At 38.4% G+C, this 19,267-nt stretch overlaps 1 protein-coding gene across 16 annotated transcripts in view; it reads right to left on the bottom strand.

Moving 5' to 3' along the window:
* The window catches only part of rims2a (regulating synaptic membrane exocytosis 2a), a 208,532-nt gene that overhangs the window by 54,771 nt on the left and 134,494 nt on the right, over positions 1–19,267 (bottom strand). For 12 of the 16 annotated variants that reach the window (XM_053674994.1, XM_053674997.1, XM_053675000.1 and 9 more), the window contains 2 exons: positions 17,990–18,142; positions 14,253–14,362 (listed from right to left, as the gene is read on the bottom strand). In XM_053674994.1, coding sequence (XP_053530969.1) covers positions 14,253–14,362; positions 17,990–18,142 — 263 coding nt within the window. The remainder of the gene's footprint in view (positions 1–14,252; positions 14,363–17,989; positions 18,143–19,267) is intronic. The other 4 variants (XM_053675002.1, XM_047150370.2, XM_047150371.2 and 1 more) reach the window with 1 other exon arrangement.

Below are 19,267 nucleotides of genomic sequence, written 5' to 3'. Positions count from 1 at the left end.
ATCCTTACCCATTTCTCCTGCTTCCAACACATCAACTTGAGAACTGCTCACTTGCTGCCTAATATATCCCACCCCTCGACAGGTGCCATTGTAACAAACTAATCAATGTAAGCGCAAATTTCCAGCTCTCAGTTACATCTCATCTGCCTACTTACCCATGAAAGCTGGATATTACATCAAAACTTCCAGATGTACGGCCAGATGAGCAAGATTGTGTGTGAGACAATACAGCTGATATTGTGGCCACATATATACACACACACACACACACACACACACAGTCATTTCAGATCCTCTTTGAGCTGAAGCAGTAATGGGCATGAATGAGGAAGAAGAGGAAGAAGTAAAGGGTGTAAAGAAGGATCAGAGAAGAAAGGAAGACAGACCTGAGTTTGTCCAAGTCGTCGACTCCATGTCTTCTGAAGGGGGTTATTGTGGTAAGTGTGGGAGGGGGGGTGACATCACACACAATACAAACACAAACACAGAGGACATGGGTGTAAGAGGGTGTGTGTGTGTGTGTGTGTGTGTGTTGAGAAGGAGTGTTAAAAAGTATGGAAGGTGTCAGGGGTTAGGATACGGGAAAGGGGGTAACATTAAGACAACAAAACAACAACCACAGCAGCAACAATAATAGTAACACAAAAATGACAGAGAAAAAGTCACAAAATGAGGCAGAGTTTAGAGGTGACATCAGTGACGTTCTGAGGAAGAAATTTCTGGAAACGATAAAGTGATGTTAATAGAGGGAGCACAAATGGAGTCACAGAGCCCAAGAGACCTGAAGAGAGAAGGATAGAATACAAAAAAAGGAGAGGAGAGGAGAGGAAGACGCTCCACCCGAGAAAGGCTGCGTAACTCTGTGGAAGCAAAACCTGCTACAAAAGACCTAAACAAAGAGAAAACTGGAGAACAATAGCTCCCTAAACACACACACACACACTCACACTTTCGAGTGATCCTTTAGAGGATGCATTACACTAATTGGACAGCACTCTCACCTATGCATATTCAAATCCCTCAGTAGAACCAAAATCTGCTTACAGTGCTAATTTTTTCTGGATTTAGTGATGAGCTCTGCTTTTATCTACAGCCATCATAAATCATAAGCCGAGCACAGTGCACTTGAAATCATGTGAGACAACATCTTTCATGCATGTTAGCATTTAGCTTCCATCTTTCCAGTCTAGAACTCATACTGCATACTGAAGGGGTTTTAATTTATCATTAAATAACTCATGAAACATGTTTATCAATATCGGGGAAATATCAAGGTCAGCTGAACTTGTTCAAAGACAGAACGTTATCCGCAAAAATTATTTTTAGAGATGTAACTTAAAATGTAAGATTTCACATTTGGCTTGTTTTCTATTCACTTACATGGGAATGGGCGGGGCTAAAAATGGTACTACAGACAGCCACTAGAGGGCCTCGGAGGCATTTTGGCTTCACTTTTCCACCTGGTTATGGGACATTCACACATACAAGTCGCCAGTCCCTGTACTATGAAGTCACCAGTAGGCGTTCCGACTACTGGTTGCCATAGTAACATGTATCAGTGGGTAGCATTTTACTTTTGACAACAAACCAGTTTTCTTGCCGATAAAATTAAACATTCTGGAGGGAGAATGTTTGTATATAAAATAAAATTAATTTAAAAAAATATATATTATATATATATATATATATATATATATATATATATATATATGCGCATCATTTTCTACAAGATGAAGGAGAATCAGTGTGTGCTCTTTGCCTTTGCGGCCATCTATCTGTGGCAAAAGCGCTGAACTGTCTGAGTCCATGAAACATTTCGAAAACAATTCGCAGGCAGTATGGCGGATCACATGCGCTCTACTGCCTTCACCCCCACTGGTCGTCTCTACTCCAAGTCACTCCAAATTTGCATAAAGTTTAACTGTTCTCAAATTTGTCGCGTCACTGGACACGCCCACATCCGGTCACCAAAGGTCTCCATTTCTATTGGCTCACAAGACAGAGACTCATAAATTCACTATCAGAAGCAAATGTGTTTTTTGCACCCGTTGTTCTTTCTACTTCAGTGAATTGGCCTTTGAGTGAATTTGGTCTGAAAAGCGTCGCCATAGCAACACGTCAAAAAAGCGTAAATGCTACGGCTAAACCATTACGTTTCATATTCTGAATCTATGTCCATTTTTCTATTTCACATATCCAAAGCCTTGATCAAAGCATGACATTCACTAAGCTAGAAACGCAGACTTGGCTAGCAAACCAGCGATTAAAACATCTTCGTTAGGCAGACGGACCATTTTTACAGCCAGGTTTGTTGAACTGGTTCCTTATTTACCTAATGTCACCTTTAGCAGTCCCTCCAGGATTTTGTGATTACAGAAATGAATGCAATATCAAGGAAACTCCACAATTAAGAATATTTCCGCAGATTTGGGCCATTTGAGCCAATACATGTCATGTGACGTTATTACAACACACATTCAGCCAAAGCCATCTTCGATTCACGTGTGTCGCACATGAGTACAGCTAAAAGTTCTCATTTACCAACAAACATCACTGTGAAAGGCCGTACAAAACTATTTCCTGCAATTGCGATTTTGCCAGTACAAGCCAATAAAAAGCCACAGAAGCCACAAAAAAAATCAAAAAAGCCACAGCAAAATCAAGCTTTTCTGGCCACAACGATCACAAAAAACCCTTGAAAACCACGGAATCCTGTATGGACTGCTTTAGGCAAGGTTTGAAAGTAAATAAAAACGTTCCGACATCTTATTGATTTTCCCATATTATGTAAGTCATTGCATCAGCTGTGATATACATTAAGAAATTGATTATGTCCGCATTGACCCTATTGAGACAACTAGTTCAGTCTCTAAGAAGATTTTAACAACGCTTGCTGAACTACTGAAGTATCCCCAGAACAGGACGAGATAACAGCAATCTGCACGGCTGAGCACCGCCATGTTGCTATGGCGAAGCGAGCGAAAGCGTGTAGCCCTGAGGAACACTTTCATTTGCAAATCCATTTGTTTTCTCTGTCAAACCACAAGCAAGGGAGCACAGTTCGATTAAGCACAACAGCACATCTAATACCGACTGAAGAAGACGGACGTTTACGTGATCCACACAATCACAATCACAAGCTGCACACTTTAGACTACCTCGCTCAAGTCCAGTAATCAGCTGCACGCTTACTGCAGCCAAGAGCGTCTAGCACTAGAGATTCAGGTGACACAAAATCAGGACGATCTTGTACTTTTCTGCAGCAACGGTTCACAAACTTGCAATTTTGTTCACTAGTCTAAATGGGTCAACATAACATGGCAGCTAAGCTAAGCAGAGATTTAAACTGGTGGTGTTGGCACAAAATCTAATATGATCGAACATACAAAATGCTCCATCAAATTCACGTTTTATAGGTCACACACACACACACAACTGTACACAGTACGACATGCACTGAAATGCTTTTTTTTTTTTTTTTACTACTGTCCAGTTACCTAAATAAATAATTTACTAGCATAGAAGTAGAAATATATATATATATATATATATATATATATATATATATTTTTTTATGTACTATATGTGAAAAAGTGCAGATGTGTGATGCAGCTGTTTGTGCAAGATTGATTATATATAATAAATATTTATAAATACGGGATAATATGGGTATAACAAAGTGTATACTAACGGTTTCCACTGCACAAATCACAAGCTCCCCATTAGGTCTACAGCTGAGTGCAAGTTAGCACACCCTTTTCCAGAATTTGCTAATTCTACAGGATAAACCATTTAAAATGGGTGCCCCAGGGAAACACACACACACGCTAACTTTTGTCTCAACTCTAGACTTAATGGGGAGCGTGTGATTAGTGCGCCAGACTCAAGGAACGGAAAAGTTTGTACTCAAGTAAACTTAATTCATTAAGAAATCCAGTCATAATTTGTACACTTTCAGAATAGTGTCTCGTTTGTAATCTCTAACACGCACACTCACAGAGTCCTTAAAACTCGACTTGAAATCAAGCTTTTCTCAAGCATGCATTTCCTTCTCCATACATTTTTCCTTCTCTATACGTTTCTTACGACTATATGACTCTTTATTTAAAGTAAATGTGCAATCACTACTGATTTGGATAACTGATTGTTACCCGTTGATGTTGGGTCGTCGTCGTTGATTAATCATGCGTTTTAACTGAACTACTTTCACGTTCTACTGTATCAGGTCTTCTTCGTCTGCTTCGTGACTTTTCCTCGCAGCGCGTCTGTGTTCCAGCACCGTCTTCCAGCACGTCTGTGTTCCAGCAATTTCGCCAAATTGAGCCTCACTTCTAAATCGCTTTGCTTCGCCAAATAAATGTGACTGTTAAATGTTCTTATAACTGTGACCAGTCAAAGTCACTATACTACACAAGGGTTCATTTCTGATTCTGTTCATTCCACACGCAGGCTGTAGGGGTGAAGTGGCAGATTTGGCAACCGCGCCATTTTCAGAACAGAACTTCATCTGATACTATGTTTTTTAATCCTTCAGAACAGCACAGCCATGGGTTGAAGGAGATTTTTTCTTTAAATAATAATTTATAGGCTGAAAATCAATTAAGATTGAATGCACTAAACAAAATTTTAATTAGTGCATTTCTAATAGGTCTGTTTTGCAATTAGCTCAAGGATCCGTGCAATTTTATTAATATCGTGAGTAAAATGAAGTTGTTTCTCATATGCTCAATCTTCTCTCAGACATAAATGAGCTAGTGTTTACTGTTTTTAGGTCCTTTTTTCCCCTACACTCTAAAGGCGCAGTCTGAAATGTTTATGTATGTAATAAATGTAATAAAGATCTAAGATCAAACAGTTTAAAAAAAAAACTGTGCTTTGCAATGTTTGTGTCAACAATATACAGTATCTCACAAAAGTGAGTACACCCCTCACATTTTTGTAAATATTTGATTATATCTTTTCATGTGACAACACTGAAGAAATGACACTTTGCTACAATGTAAAGTAGTGAGTGTACAGCTTGTGTAACAGTGTAAATTTGCTGTCCCCTCAAAATAACTCAACACACAGACATTAATGTCTAAACCGCTGGCAACAAAAGTGAGTACACCCCTAAGTGAAAATGTCCAAATTTGGCCCAATTAGCCGTTTTCCCTCCCCGGTATCATGTGACTTGTTCGTGTTTCAAGGTCCCAGGTGTGAATGGGGAGCAGGTGTGTCTCATATTCCCTCATCCTGGTCACTGGAAGTTCAACATGGCACCTCATGGCAAAGAACTCTCTGAGGATCTGAAAAAAAGAATTGTTGCTCTACATAAAGATGGCCTAGGCTATAAGAAGATTGCCAAGACCCTGACACTGAGCTGCAGCACGGTGGCCAAGACCATACAGCGGTTTAACAGGACAGGTTCCACTCAGAACAGGCCTCGCCATGGTCGACCAAAGAAATTGAGTGCACGTGCTCAGCGTCATATCCAGAGGTTGTCTTTGGGAAATAGACGTATGAATGCTGCCAGCATTGCTGCAGAGGTTGAAGGGGTGAGGGGTCAGCCTGTCAGTGCTCAGACCATACGCCGCACACTGCATCAAATTGGTCTGCATGGCTGTTGTCCCAGAAGGAAGCCTCTTCTAAAGATGATGCACAAGAAAGCCCGCAAACAGTTTGCTGAAGACAAGCAGACTAAGGACATGGATTACTGGAACCATGTCCTGGTTTCTGATGAGACCAAGATAAACTTATTTGGTTCAGATGGTGTCGAGCGTGTGTGGCGGCAACCAGGTGAGGAGTACAAAGACAAGTGTGTCTTGCCTACAGTCAAGCATGGTGGTGGGAGTGTCATGGTCTGGGGCTGCATGAGTACTGGGGAGCTACAGTTCATTGAGGGAACCATGAATGCCAACACCGGGGAGGGAAAATGGCATTTTGGGCCCAATTTGGACATTTTCACTTAGGGGTGTACTCACTTTTGTTGCCAGCGGTTTAGACATTAATGGCTGTGTGTTGAGTTATTTTGAGGGGACAGTAAATTTACACTGTTACACAAGCTGTACACTCACGACTTTACATTGTAGCAAAGTGTCATTTCTTCAGTGTTGTCACATGAAAAGATATAATTAAATATTTACACAATTGTGAGGGGTGTACTCACTTTCATTTCCATCTTAACGGCTTAATGGCATTTAGAGAAAGTTCTTTTGAGTTCTTTTAATAAATGAATGCTTATACAGCATATCTTTATTTAGAGTACATGAGTAATTGAGTCTTTGGATGCTGGATGTGAAGTATTTCAGAGAAGAAAAGAAGATGAAAGTACACACAGGAGGCAGAGGTCCAATCAGGGCAGGACCAACCTGACGGCGGTGAGCAGCCGTTGTGGTGGACCAAGCCGTTGTGCATGTTCTGCTGGTCCTCCCACGTCACCTCTGTATGATGTATAATCAGTATAGACAACATGGGCAGGTAAAAAAAACAAAACAAAAAAAACACAGTGTGTATGTAGTGTACAGCAGTGTGCATGTTTTTTCTCTCCATCTGCAGGTTTACATCATAAACTCCCTGATTTAGCTTTGGCAACCTTTGTAAACTGAACCATCTGCTTTTTCAACCATGACACACTAACAGTCATGCAATCTGATGACTTTAAAAAAAAAAAAGAATACAGTTCTTAGTTAATTATGCGAGTGAGTCAGAATGGTGTAGAGGGCCACGGAGTTATACTTAATCAATTCCTTACGAATTAATTCTAACAGATGTCATGCTGTGACACTGCAATTAAAGTTTGGGCTGAATATCATTAATACTACTCGCACATTAGACGGAATATTAGAAGTTCAGCACTGCTGAACAATGAACAGCTCCTGTCATGGCAGCATTTTACGCCATCTACTGGTCAAATGTTGTAATGGCAGCAGAAAAAGAAGTCTGGGAAAATTTTGACGTTAACCTCGGAAAGAAACTTTTTTTTTTTCTGAGAGCATAATAAGCACTGGAGTAAAATAATAATAAAAAATTTATTTATAATTTAATTTTAATTTAAAGCCATAATTTAAAAAGCATTTAGCTTAGAATGTATATAAAATATATAACAATTAGATAGATCAATGTTTTCTGAACAAGTATGAATTTAAAGGTGCAGTCTGTAATATTTGAATGTGTTTCTAAACCTATAACAATAATCTAAATTCAAAGATACACTAGAAAAACAGTGCTTAGCAATATATCCATTAAACAGATCTGGCAAGTGTGGGTTTTATTCAGCTTTCTGGCCACTGAGCCACACATCTCTACCATTTTTCTCAACACTCTTGAGGTGTGCATAATTTTAACATAGAGGAAGGAATAATGCGATTGCAATTAAAAAAAAAACAAAACACTAACCGCTCCTTTAATTCTAATCCACTGATTAGAAAGCCTGATTTCATATGATTATATGACTGCTTATTAATATTAGCTTATATTTGCTTAATAGCTTACTGAATTGTAATTCACCTTACAGAGGCTTTAAACATTACAAACTGCTCCTTTAAATGCAAATGGAACAATCTGTATGGAACGTGTCAGTTATTTCAATCAGTCTCAGAAAAGAGTCTCTGGATGCCATTTATAGAATGCACGGCTTTGTACATTTATAAATGCACACTTCACTGTGCAGGCAGGAATTAAAGTGGTGATGTGTGAGATATATTCACTGCAAACATCATCTGCTTTTCAAACTGCATCAGAAACCGAGAGAGAGAGAGAGAGAGAGAGAGAGAGAGAGAGAGAGAGAGAGAGAGAGAGAGAAAGAGAGAGAGAGAGAGAGAGAGAGAGAGAGAGAGAGAGAGAGAATGAATGTAGTTAAAAAAAAAAGAGCCAAAACAGTAAAAAACTGGGACTGACCTAGAGGCTAGAAAAAGAGGCAGAGTGAACACACACACTCACACACTCCAGTTAAAGACATTTGTCCAGCAATCTAAAAATGCGAAAGTAGATGCACTGCAATCTGCACTTTACACGTCACTCAACACTTGCCTTTCCTCCCGTTGGTTGCTGGTCTCTCCTCACAGTCTTTCAGACATGTGTTACAAGACAAGCACAGAACACACAACAAACTCAAAACGCTTTTTTTTTTTTTTTTAAACAAACCCTTAGCCTAGATTAGACTTTTGTTTTACTAAATAGATACAGGTAAAAATCCCTAGCAGTTAACCCATTTTTCTACCATGTTTCCTGGTGTACAGCACACCACAAGCTCACACTGCAATTTAGTCCACAATTACACCTCGTAATGTTCTCTCACTTTTCCCAGGTGTGCATCTATGTTCGAGCTGTGTCCTGGAATAATTCATATTGACAACTAAACGTCATTGCTGCTGCGTGTTTGTCAGTAAACGGTAAAAATCTGTAGAGACTAGAACAGCCGACCTAAGCAGCAGGGAGTCAGTTGTGCATGTAGGAAGTGAAGTGAGAGACGCAGGCTCGGAAAAGCGCCATCATGTGACACGAAGGACAGGGAGCGATGCAAGCAGATGGAGGGATGAAAGAAGAGCAATCTGCTGGAAACAAAGCCTTAAGCCAACATGTTCGGGCGTACGTATGTTTCTCCTACGCAGAAATCACTGAGCCAGTATAAATATAAAATAATGGAGCATAGGACAGATTTCCATCTAAAGCACGGTTCACGAAGATGAAAGTCGATGGAGGAAAAAAAAAAGTGAAAAAACAGATGGAAAGTGGGAGGAGTCTCAGGAGGACACACCTGCTTCCGGGTCAAATGATGACTGAATGGAAGTGGAGTAACATACGGCAGGTTCCTCGTCTTCATCTGCAGGAACGGTGAGAGACAGAAGGCAATGGATGGTTATGGTGAAGACAAAAGCACAGATGGATGATGAAGGTATGATGACGTGTCATGAGGAAAATGAAAGATGATACAATACGCATGAACAGCTGTCTGATTATTCACCTGGATATTCCAGATTTGCTTCTGTACTCACTTAAAAACCTTTGAACATAATTAGGACTGTTTGTCTTTACTCTCATGCACCTGTATACTGCATACTTATAATCTCACAATCCAGTGACACCCAGAACTGTATGGGTTCCTCTTCGAGTCCATCCAAGGTTCCTTCCTTATGTCATTTCAGGGAGTTTTTCCTGACCACTCTCATCTCTGGCTTTTCCAGTAGGGATCTAAACCTGAATCTGGATTTCTGTAGTGCTGCTATGTGACAGTGTCTATTGTTAAACGTGCTATACAAAGTCTAAAACTGAATTCGAAATTGAAACTGAATTGGCTCAACGGTTAAGGCTCTGGGTTACTGACCAGAAGGTTGGTGGCTCAAGCCCCAGCACTGCCAAGCTGCCACTGCTGGGCCCTTGAGCAAGGCCCTTAATCATATCTGCTCCAGGGGTGCCATATCATGGTGGACCCTGCGCTCTGACCCCTGCTTCCGAACAAGCTGGTATATGCGGAAAAAGAATTTCACTGTGCTGTTATGTATATGTGACAACTACTTCTTCATTATGAAAACCTCTGCTCTCCTTTTGTGTCCATATACCCAGAGTATACATATATACCCATCTATACCCAGACAGCAGGTTTCGCAACTGACCGAGTGCTGTCTGATCCTCAAGGTGTTTTTGTCTAATTTGGTGTTTTGCTCTCTGCCTATTACTTTTGGATTTGAAAAACAATGGCCCCCCCTCCCCCCCCTCCCCTCTGACCTCGGATTCAGAATGCCTGGATTTGAACTGTGTCTTGCCCTTTTGATAATAAAGCCTGCACTTGTATCCTCCCACCACCATGTCTCTGCAAGTACTGGATTTTGCTGCTCTACAAAATGTTCACTTGACATGGCTTTTTTTTTTTTTAACATAATACACTCCTGATGTTTCATATATTTCTTAGTGCCACAACACTTCGATGCTGTCACTGTAGCTCAACATAGTAAGATGTCACGCTCTCTCTAAGGGCTCTCAAAGGCCTTAGAAACTGCCCTGTTTATGAGCAAGTGGTTTTTACAAGTGGTCATCGAATGACTGACAGGAATATTGACCCGCATAATGCCCTCTGACCCCATCTGCTTTCCTATGAGTTCAGTGTCCACTCATTCACCACCAGTCAGTAATATTAAACTCCCGTCAATCATTCATTCATCTTTAGTAACCACTTTATCGTGGTCAGAATTGGGGTGTATCCGGAGCCTATCAAAGGAAACACTTTGGCGCAAGGCAGAAATACACCCATAATAGGACACCAGTGTGCCATGCACATACTCATTCACACACTCCTTTACACCTAGGAGCAATTTTGCATAGGCAGCTCACTTACTGGCATGCTTTTGAGAGAATTCTAGAGAACGCAGAAGAAACCCACAGACGGAACACACAGAAACTCCACAAAGATAGTAACCCGAGATTAAGATGAAATGTGGCAATGCTACCCACTGCAAACCCATCCTGCCCCAATAATATTCAGCTCCAACCATAGTATCTGAAGTCATATTTACAACCTTCTCTGGCCATCTTTAACCAGTAGCATCAGTGCATGCATTTTCATCCTATACCCTTAAACCATAATTAGAGCAGGACATGCTGTCCACTGTATATTCTGTACAATAATGATGACCAAAGAACTACTGTACATCACACACACACACACACACACACACACACACAAACTGCAATAAGGAATCCATGTTCTGAAGTTGATGAAAGGTTCTCTCCAGGCACTAAATCGTTCCCCTGATCTCTCTTTCTCTATTTCCCATACTCAAGCGCATGGATTTTCATTCATCTTTTCACGCAACACCAGTTTTGCCAATAGGTACAAAGCTAATCGTTTTTTTGTTGTTGTTTTTTTTCTTTTTAAAAAAAATGCCACCTCGTCATTTTCGCCTATAGTATGTAACACATTTGAGACAAAAGCACAAAAAAGCACAAGTCAATGAGGTATTATGGCCCTGGGGGAAATAGATCTTTAGAAATGGGGGGGGGGACTGAAAATATAACTGATAACTGAAAATTCACATAATGGAGGCAACACCACCAATGGAAAGTCTATGCTTTTGATTAATATCATTAGAGCTTCTAATACACAGACAAGAAGACAGAAACAGAATAAAACTATTTCTGTAATAACAATGTTATAAAACAGTTTGAAGCAGGCTTTATCACAACACTGACAGTGAGTTATGAAAACATACTTTCTCTCACACCCACACACACGCCACAGACTGTCTGCAATAGTCTTTGCTCCATATTAAAGGAATATTTCTCCCAAATCCCTTCGAATATTCATGAAAGCTAAGGGAAAGATAGCAAAACAGTACTTTGCAGTTATTGTTAGCCACACTAGCTTTCTTTCTTGTGATTCTTTAACATTGTTTGGTTATTTCTCCCAAAACATGTCTTATAATAAATAAAAGCTAGTTGTAGAGACAAAATTGAGCTAATCCACTCACACTGGTAGGCATGCTAGCTTTCTGTCATTGTTTGAGACCTTTACGTTATTTGGTTATTTCTCTCAAGAGATAGCTTTACACTAATTTGTATTGTTGTTAGCCACACTAGTTTGCTTCAACTGAGAGAAACATTAGCATTGTTTGGTGATTATTCTCCAAAAACAGCAGATAATAAATTGGAGCTAATGCAAAGGTACAGGAGTAGGCTAAGACTGCATTCACTGCTAGTCATGCTAGCTTCCTTTCATTTTGAAAGGCATTAGCACTATAAGGATATATATGTTTCTCTAAAAAAAAGAGCTGATTTGGAAAAAGCTAATGATGGATGTTAGCATTACACTAATCTGTATTGTGTAGCCACACTACTACTTTATAGCCACACTACTTTGCTTTCACTGAGAGAAACATTAGCGCTGTTTGGTTACTATTCTCCAAAACTACTGATAATAATAAATGGATGCTAATGTATAGATACAAGAGTAGGCTAAACTCCATTCACTGCTAGTCATGCTTGCTTCCTTTCATTTTGAAAGACATTAGCATTGTAAGGATGCCTCTCTAAAAACACATCTGAGCAGAAAAAAAACAGGTAACGGTGGATGTTAGCATTATACTAATTTGTATTGTTGTTAGTCATGCTAGGTTTCTTTCGTGCTAGTTTTCTAAGAGAAACATAAGTGCGATATTTCTGTCAAAGCACTGCGGGTAATATACAGAAGCTGATGCAAAGAGACAGATGTAGGTTAATCCATATTCACTGCTAGTCATGCTAGCTTCCTTTTATTGTGAGAGACTTTAGCATTGTCTCAATACACTGCTGATAATAAATGAAAGCTTTTTAAAAGGGACAGCAGTATGCTAAGCTTTCCTTATTACTAAGCACGCTAGCTTCCATTCACTGTGAGAGACATTCATTTTTATATATTTTTTGGACACTGCTAATTATATATTAAGCTTCCTTGTGTTATGACAGACTTTAGCATTGCTTGGCTCACTCACCAGTTTCCAATTTATACTTATGTATATTGATTTATACTTAAACTTTACATTATTTTTTCCCCCAGCAGACTGATTCTTATTCTCTGGGGAGCTCTCGACTATTGCAGATGGGTTTAGCCGGACTCTAAAGGGCCTAAACCCAGTGAAACAGGTTACACACCTGGACCCAGGTCAAGGTCTTCTCGTCCATCTTCTGAGAGAAAAATGAGAAAGGGAACCATGAAAACGTATGCTCATGCACTAGCCAATGGCTAACATTGGCTAACAACAGACCACACATGTATGCCACCATGTGTGCAGTACTCATTCACATAAAGAAGTAAAGACATCAGCATTGGATTTATGGATTGACAGCAGTTCTGTAGTGACGTCATGTTCTTTTGAGTCAAAGTTGAACCTCAAGTAAGGTCTGAGAGCGCTTTCACACATATTTGTCTTAAGTAGTCCAAATCATAGCAAAATTGCTACTTTTGGTTTGTTTACATATGATTAAGTGCACTAGAGTTCGACTGGAACCGGACTGGGTCTGCCCCGAGTGTGAAAACACGCCATGGTTCAAATCAAACAGACTACACACTGCATATATGAAAGCACCTTCTCACACCTCAAGCCATAACTAGTGCCGAGTAATATTCTAAACAAGATCTCTTAATCTCATTTACTTCCTCTAGACAGTGTTAATCAGCTTGAATTTAATCGGATTATGATAGTATTAGCTCTTCGATCCAGTTTATCTCAAGCTTGTATCCGGGTCTCACTGGTACACTGTACTTCATACTCAGCGCTTACAGCCATTTTCACATATGCCTGAACATAATCTTATTCTCTTCCAAGTCTCATGTGATCCATTAAGAAGAAACATCTCATAAATCTTTCAGCAATCTGCCAGTGTAGAAAGAGGCATAGTATACAGAACATTATAGTTAAATACTGATGTTCATCTTCCATTATCTCCTATCAGAAATAATTAGAAAAAAATAAATAAACGTGATCCTTAATTAATACAATTACGGGTCTTTGAGAGTGTCTACAAAAAATGCAATACTTTTCTTCATCATAAAGAGATTTTCATGTTATGTCAAGAGTATTTCTGCAGGGTAATGCTTTCCATTAAGGTAATATGTTTGCGGCAAAATTCAGAACTGAGGCTGAAAAGAACATTTTAATATTTACATGTGGAGGCCAGAGTTTCAAGAAGCTGTAATTTAATGTTTGCTTATTTACATGGACTTATAATTGAGGAACACCACATGAAAAACAGCCTAAAAAGCCTGATATCTAAGCCCATGTAAATCTAAATGTAAGACAGTGTAAGACCTATTATGTTTACCTTTAATTCATCGAATTTTATTTCAGGCATAATAAGACATGTTAAAGACCCACAAACATCCTGAAACCCATCTTTATCGTAATTTAAATAAAAGGGTGTTTATCACAAGTTTATCCCAATCAAGTAGAATTCTGCATGGCTGCAAAATGGAAATTGTAACTTGAGATGGATTTGAGTCACATGGCAGCACACCGAGTAATCGTGTACTGTAGAAATACAACATATTTCAATGTTGTGATACTGTGAGTTTCCAGAAACACAATTCAAATTGAAAAGAATTCCCACACCCACAAAAAGACAACCTTGATGGTCAAGTAAATACACAAAAAAAAGTTTAAATTCAGCTTTCTCCACACTATCATCTCACCAGAATATCTCAGTATGTCCAAACAACTTCCAACACACACAAGAAAGGTTCCGCCATCTTCTTTATTGGTATATCCCATAACTTATTGGCAGAATAAGAAAAACAGACTTACTTCTGTCTAGCGTCCCCTTTGAGGGCAGTTGTGGTAGCTGCCGTCCTCTCCTGCTGTTCATAGGTGTGCTGGTAGGACTGGTTTGGACTGATCCACTTCGGGGGTGTGCCCTGTCACACACACACACACACACACACACACACACACACACACACAGAGACACCAAATTACCGCTGGACACATCTTATTTGTCAGTATTTGTGTGTGCAAGTTCTGGGTGCAAGCATCAATCAGGGATTGTAAGCCCTAAAATCACTAAATGACAAGCTTCATGTGTAAAAAAACAAAACAAAACAAAAAAACCCCCAAAAAAAACAAAATAACCCAAATGGGCTTCATTATCAAAACTTATAATGCTGATTATTTTACTTACTCATGCGGGTATGTCGATCACCGCCAAATAAACGTAAATTACTAAGCATGTTCACAGCAAAGCTGAATTACATTCAGCCCACCCAGAGTCTCCATAAAAGGTGAAGCTCACAATAAGCTGAAAACAACAAAATGGTGACCAAATAATGAAAGGGTGCCTCAGAAGAACAAACTCGGGAGCTTTCATTGAATACAAATGTTTATTGTTCTTAACTGGATTTTCTTATATACCACATTGCTTGTGTAAATGCTCCTGCAAATGATTTTGGAATCATTTTGATTGTATTTGATACTATTTGATAAATGAGGTACAGTGGTAAATAATTTTGCAGTTTTATGACTTCTGCAAATCATGAGCAGAGCTTTAAAAATGAAAAACCTCTGCTTATGTACTATGTATCCCAAAGGAAGCCATTATAAATAAACACAAACTGGTGCATCAAATTAAGCACATGTAGGAATAGAACTGAGTTAATACTTGCTCTGTGAGCATAATAAATGGAAGCGTTTATTTGTTGTGTATGTGTACATATACATATATATATATATATATATATATATATATATATATATATATATATATATATATATATATACACATACATATACATATATATATAGCATAATAAATGGAAGCGTTTATTTGTTGTGTATGTGTACATATACATATATATATATATATATATATATATATATATATATATATATATAAATATATATATATATATATACATATATATATATATATATATATATATATATATATATATATATATATATATACATACATATATATATATATATATATATATATATATATATATATATGTACACATACACACACACACATACATATATACACACACACACACACATATATATATAAAATGTGTGTGTATATATATATATATATATATATATATATATATATATATATATATATATATATAAATAAATAAATAAATAAGTGTGTGTGTATATATATATGTGTATATATATATATATATATATATATCTTGTGTACAGTCAAGGCCATGCGAAGCCTTCTGGCAGTGGAGAGGCTTTAGAGGGGAAGGTGATATGAAACAGAAATTATACGCTGTGTGATGCCACGTGTTTGAAACTGAGTCAGCAAAATAGTGGGGATAAATGCCAGACATTTGTGGACTTGCTCTTGCTTTCCTTCTTCTCTACATAAGGCAAAAACGGTGCATATTTATACTATCCTGACTTGACTTGTATAGTAAAACAGCAGCATGTCATTTAATATGGCTTAGGATTATGGGCTGTACCAAGGCTACAGAAAATATACACAGTAGTGGGCAAAAGTCCAAGTTCACTAACAAAATCTCATTTATCAAAAATCACATTGATACGTATGTTGATAAGTCAACCCAAGACCATTTCTAGACGTTTAAGAAATCAAAAATGTTACATTGCAAAATTGCCAATTACTGGAAGATTTAACACATACTATGTGTAGGAGGCCACTGTATATAAATCAGCAGTGCTGCGCAACTGCTCGGTAATTTATCTGTGATTTATCAACATGTGCATGCAAGTATGAATGAACTAGTGTTACTGTATCTTCTGTAATCTGGCAGGAATTCTTTTTCAGTTTGGTTTATGAATATATTTACACACAACTTTACTAAAAAAAAAAAAAAACCTGATAACTGAGGCCTCTTGTCACAACTGCTTTCAGTTTTAAAGAGAGAGAAAAAAAAGACGTTATCAACCGAATTTAAAATATACATAATCCAATTTTTTTCCACCTTTTGTGATGAATTACAAGCAGTTCTTGGATGTAAACTCAGACCCAGGCCCAACTGTATATATTATATACATGGAACTGTGAACCTAAACACAGCATCTTAAGGCTTTTGAGGCGAGTGTGTGTTTTCAGAGACTATGACACTGAACTGCATAAACACATCATACATTCGAATTAAGTCTAGATTCAGTGAGTGGACTTCAAGCAATATTTTAGTTTAAAAAAAAAAAGTTAAATTATGTCTTGAACAGTTCAACAGTCTCCAGAGTTTACAAAGAATGGTGCAAAAAAAAAAAAAAAACCCAAAAAAACTTCCAGCAGTGACAGGTTGGTTCTGGTAGCTGAAATAAACAGCTCTTTATAACCATGACTGGGGGGGGGGGGGGGGGGAAGAAAAAAAACATCACCTGGTCTTTTTTTCCAATCTTAAATTATCTAGTTTCAGCCAGCCTGTGCTGTACACTCAGATTCTTGTTCTTGGCTGACAGGAGTGGAACCTGATGTGGTCTTCTGCTGTTGTAGAACATCCACCTCAAAGTTGGACAGGTCGTGCTTTTTGAGATTTTGAGATGCTTTCCAAGTCAAGTCGAGTGGCTTTTTATTGTCATTTAGACCATATACAGCTGATACAGTACATAGTGAAACAAAACAACGTTCCTCCAGGACCATAGTGCTACTTTAAACAACACCATGCTCACCATGTTTGTAAAGAATAGTTTTTTGAGTTACCGTAACCTTCCTGTCAGCGCAAACCAGTCTCACCATTCTCCTCTGACCTCTCTCATAAGCAAGGTGTTTCCACCCACAGAACTGCCACTCACTGGATGTTTCGGGTTTTTTGTTTTTTGTTTTTTGCACTATTTCGTGTAAACAGAGATTGTTGTGCATGAAAATCCTAGGAGATCAGCAGTTTCTAAAACCACATGATTGGCTGATGGGATATTAGACATGGAGTATATGTATTTACAAGAGTAAGAAGGGAGTTTAAAGGGTAAAGGGGAAAAAGTAGGGGAAAGCATGCAAAAAAAACAAAAATCGAAGTGCTGTAGATGGCTGCATCTCATGTCATTGCTCAAATCAGTGAAATGCCTGTGAATAAACTACAGATGACAAGACATGTTAGATGCTTTGCATCAAAAATGCATCTCCGATTGCCTGATCGCTGCAAGAAAAGAGAGAATAAATTATATAAGCCAGTGCATATGAACCAAAAGAGAATAAATAAATAAATAAATAAAATAATGAGTCAAATATCTGTTGGTAATGGAGCAGTAATCAATGGAGATTCAAACACCATTATATGCAGTCTGAATATAAGTGGTGTTTTACCAACAAAAAGCAAACTAAAAATTACAACACTACACTACAAACCACAACTACAGCACTTGCAGTTTGGCACATCTGCAAAATCAGAAAAGCATAGCTGTAAAAGAGGAACAGAAAAAAGAAAGCAGCTGATTGGCTGATTAGTAGACGAGGTAGGAGGGCTGGTCATTGTGGGATTGCGGGAGGGGCATAGGGGAGGATGGTGAGCGGTGATTGGTTAACCAGAGCTGCTAGACAGGCAGGGTGGCCACTCTAGTCTGGTCACCTCGTTAAGGCGGGCGAGGGCGGCGCAGAGTGTCCGGATGACAGCGTGGGCATGGACGATCTCATGTGGTGGGCATCGGGGGGGCGCTCGGTGGAACGCGAGCGCGTGTACATGGGCCGTTCCATTTCGCGCCTGTCCGGCATGCCGTAATTCCTAAACAGTGTTATGGAGGAGGAGAAACAGGTTGATTGGAGGAGAAAGTTTAAGAATTAGTGGTGTGGTCACTTCGCATTATATGTCATAATGTACTTTCTATCATGGTCATATGCTTGTCAAGCTTGAAATATGTGAATGTCACAGGGATTGAGACTATGCAAATAAGGTCAAGCGAACAAGACCTCATTAGTTTGAAATGATTAATATCAGTGTCTTTTTTTTTTATCCTTTATTGGGAATGTTTAGAATTTTTGCAGTTTGGCAATATGTTCCAATATAAATTTCTTAAACAGCATTGTACACCATTACAACAACAACAAAATTGTTGGCACAGTATTTTTGTTTTTTTTACTATAGCTAAATTTAAGATAAAATTATATCAGTCCCAATAAGATGATATAAATATGGTCTGAGTTGCCCTGATGTGGCTTACAATAAAGTGTTTTATTCCTCTTATACCACAGCAGTTTACCTCAGATTATGTCCTCCATACATGTCCCTGTGAATGAGCAGTCACTATATAAATGATAACATATCAGAACTAGCAGATTAATATAACCTGTGATTTGAAATACAGCCAGAGCTGCTGTTCAACAACCTTCTGACCAATCAGAATCGAGAATTCAACATCGCTGTGGTATAAATAGGAAAAAACTCACTGTATATAAAACATTATACAGTGTGTTAGCAGTTTATTAGGCAAATGTTCCTAATAAGCTGGCAACTCCGTGCATACACAGCATGTGCAAGTTCATACAACCCTGTTCGGCACTACAGGAAAGAAGGACATGTAAAAACAACTGGGCAAAATCGAAACAACATAAAAAGGAGACTTCTTAAAAGAAAAAAAAGAAGAAGAAAAAAATCACACGTAATATTTTGCGAAATATTTCAACATTTCGCACTGATAAAATAATTTGACCACAGTGAAGAATTAAGGCAGTTAAATATTAAACGCACAAGACATGGAACAGAAATTTTCAGTGAGTGAAAAGTTGTCCAGCAGCTCTTTACACATCTATAAGCTTAAAAAACAAACAAACAAAAAAACCTTAACCTTTCATCATTCATTCATTAGAAAAAAGAAAAATCATGTGGTCTTCGGCTCACTTGAGGTCATGA

The sequence above is a fragment of the Ictalurus punctatus genome, chromosome 23 (genome assembly GCF_001660625.3).
Source record: "Ictalurus punctatus breed USDA103 chromosome 23, Coco_2.0, whole genome shotgun sequence".
Classification (NCBI taxonomy): Eukaryota; Metazoa; Chordata; class Actinopteri; order Siluriformes; family Ictaluridae; genus Ictalurus; species Ictalurus punctatus.
Note: the sequence above shows the minus strand (reverse complement) of the source record. Positions and strands in the feature narration are given on the sequence as shown.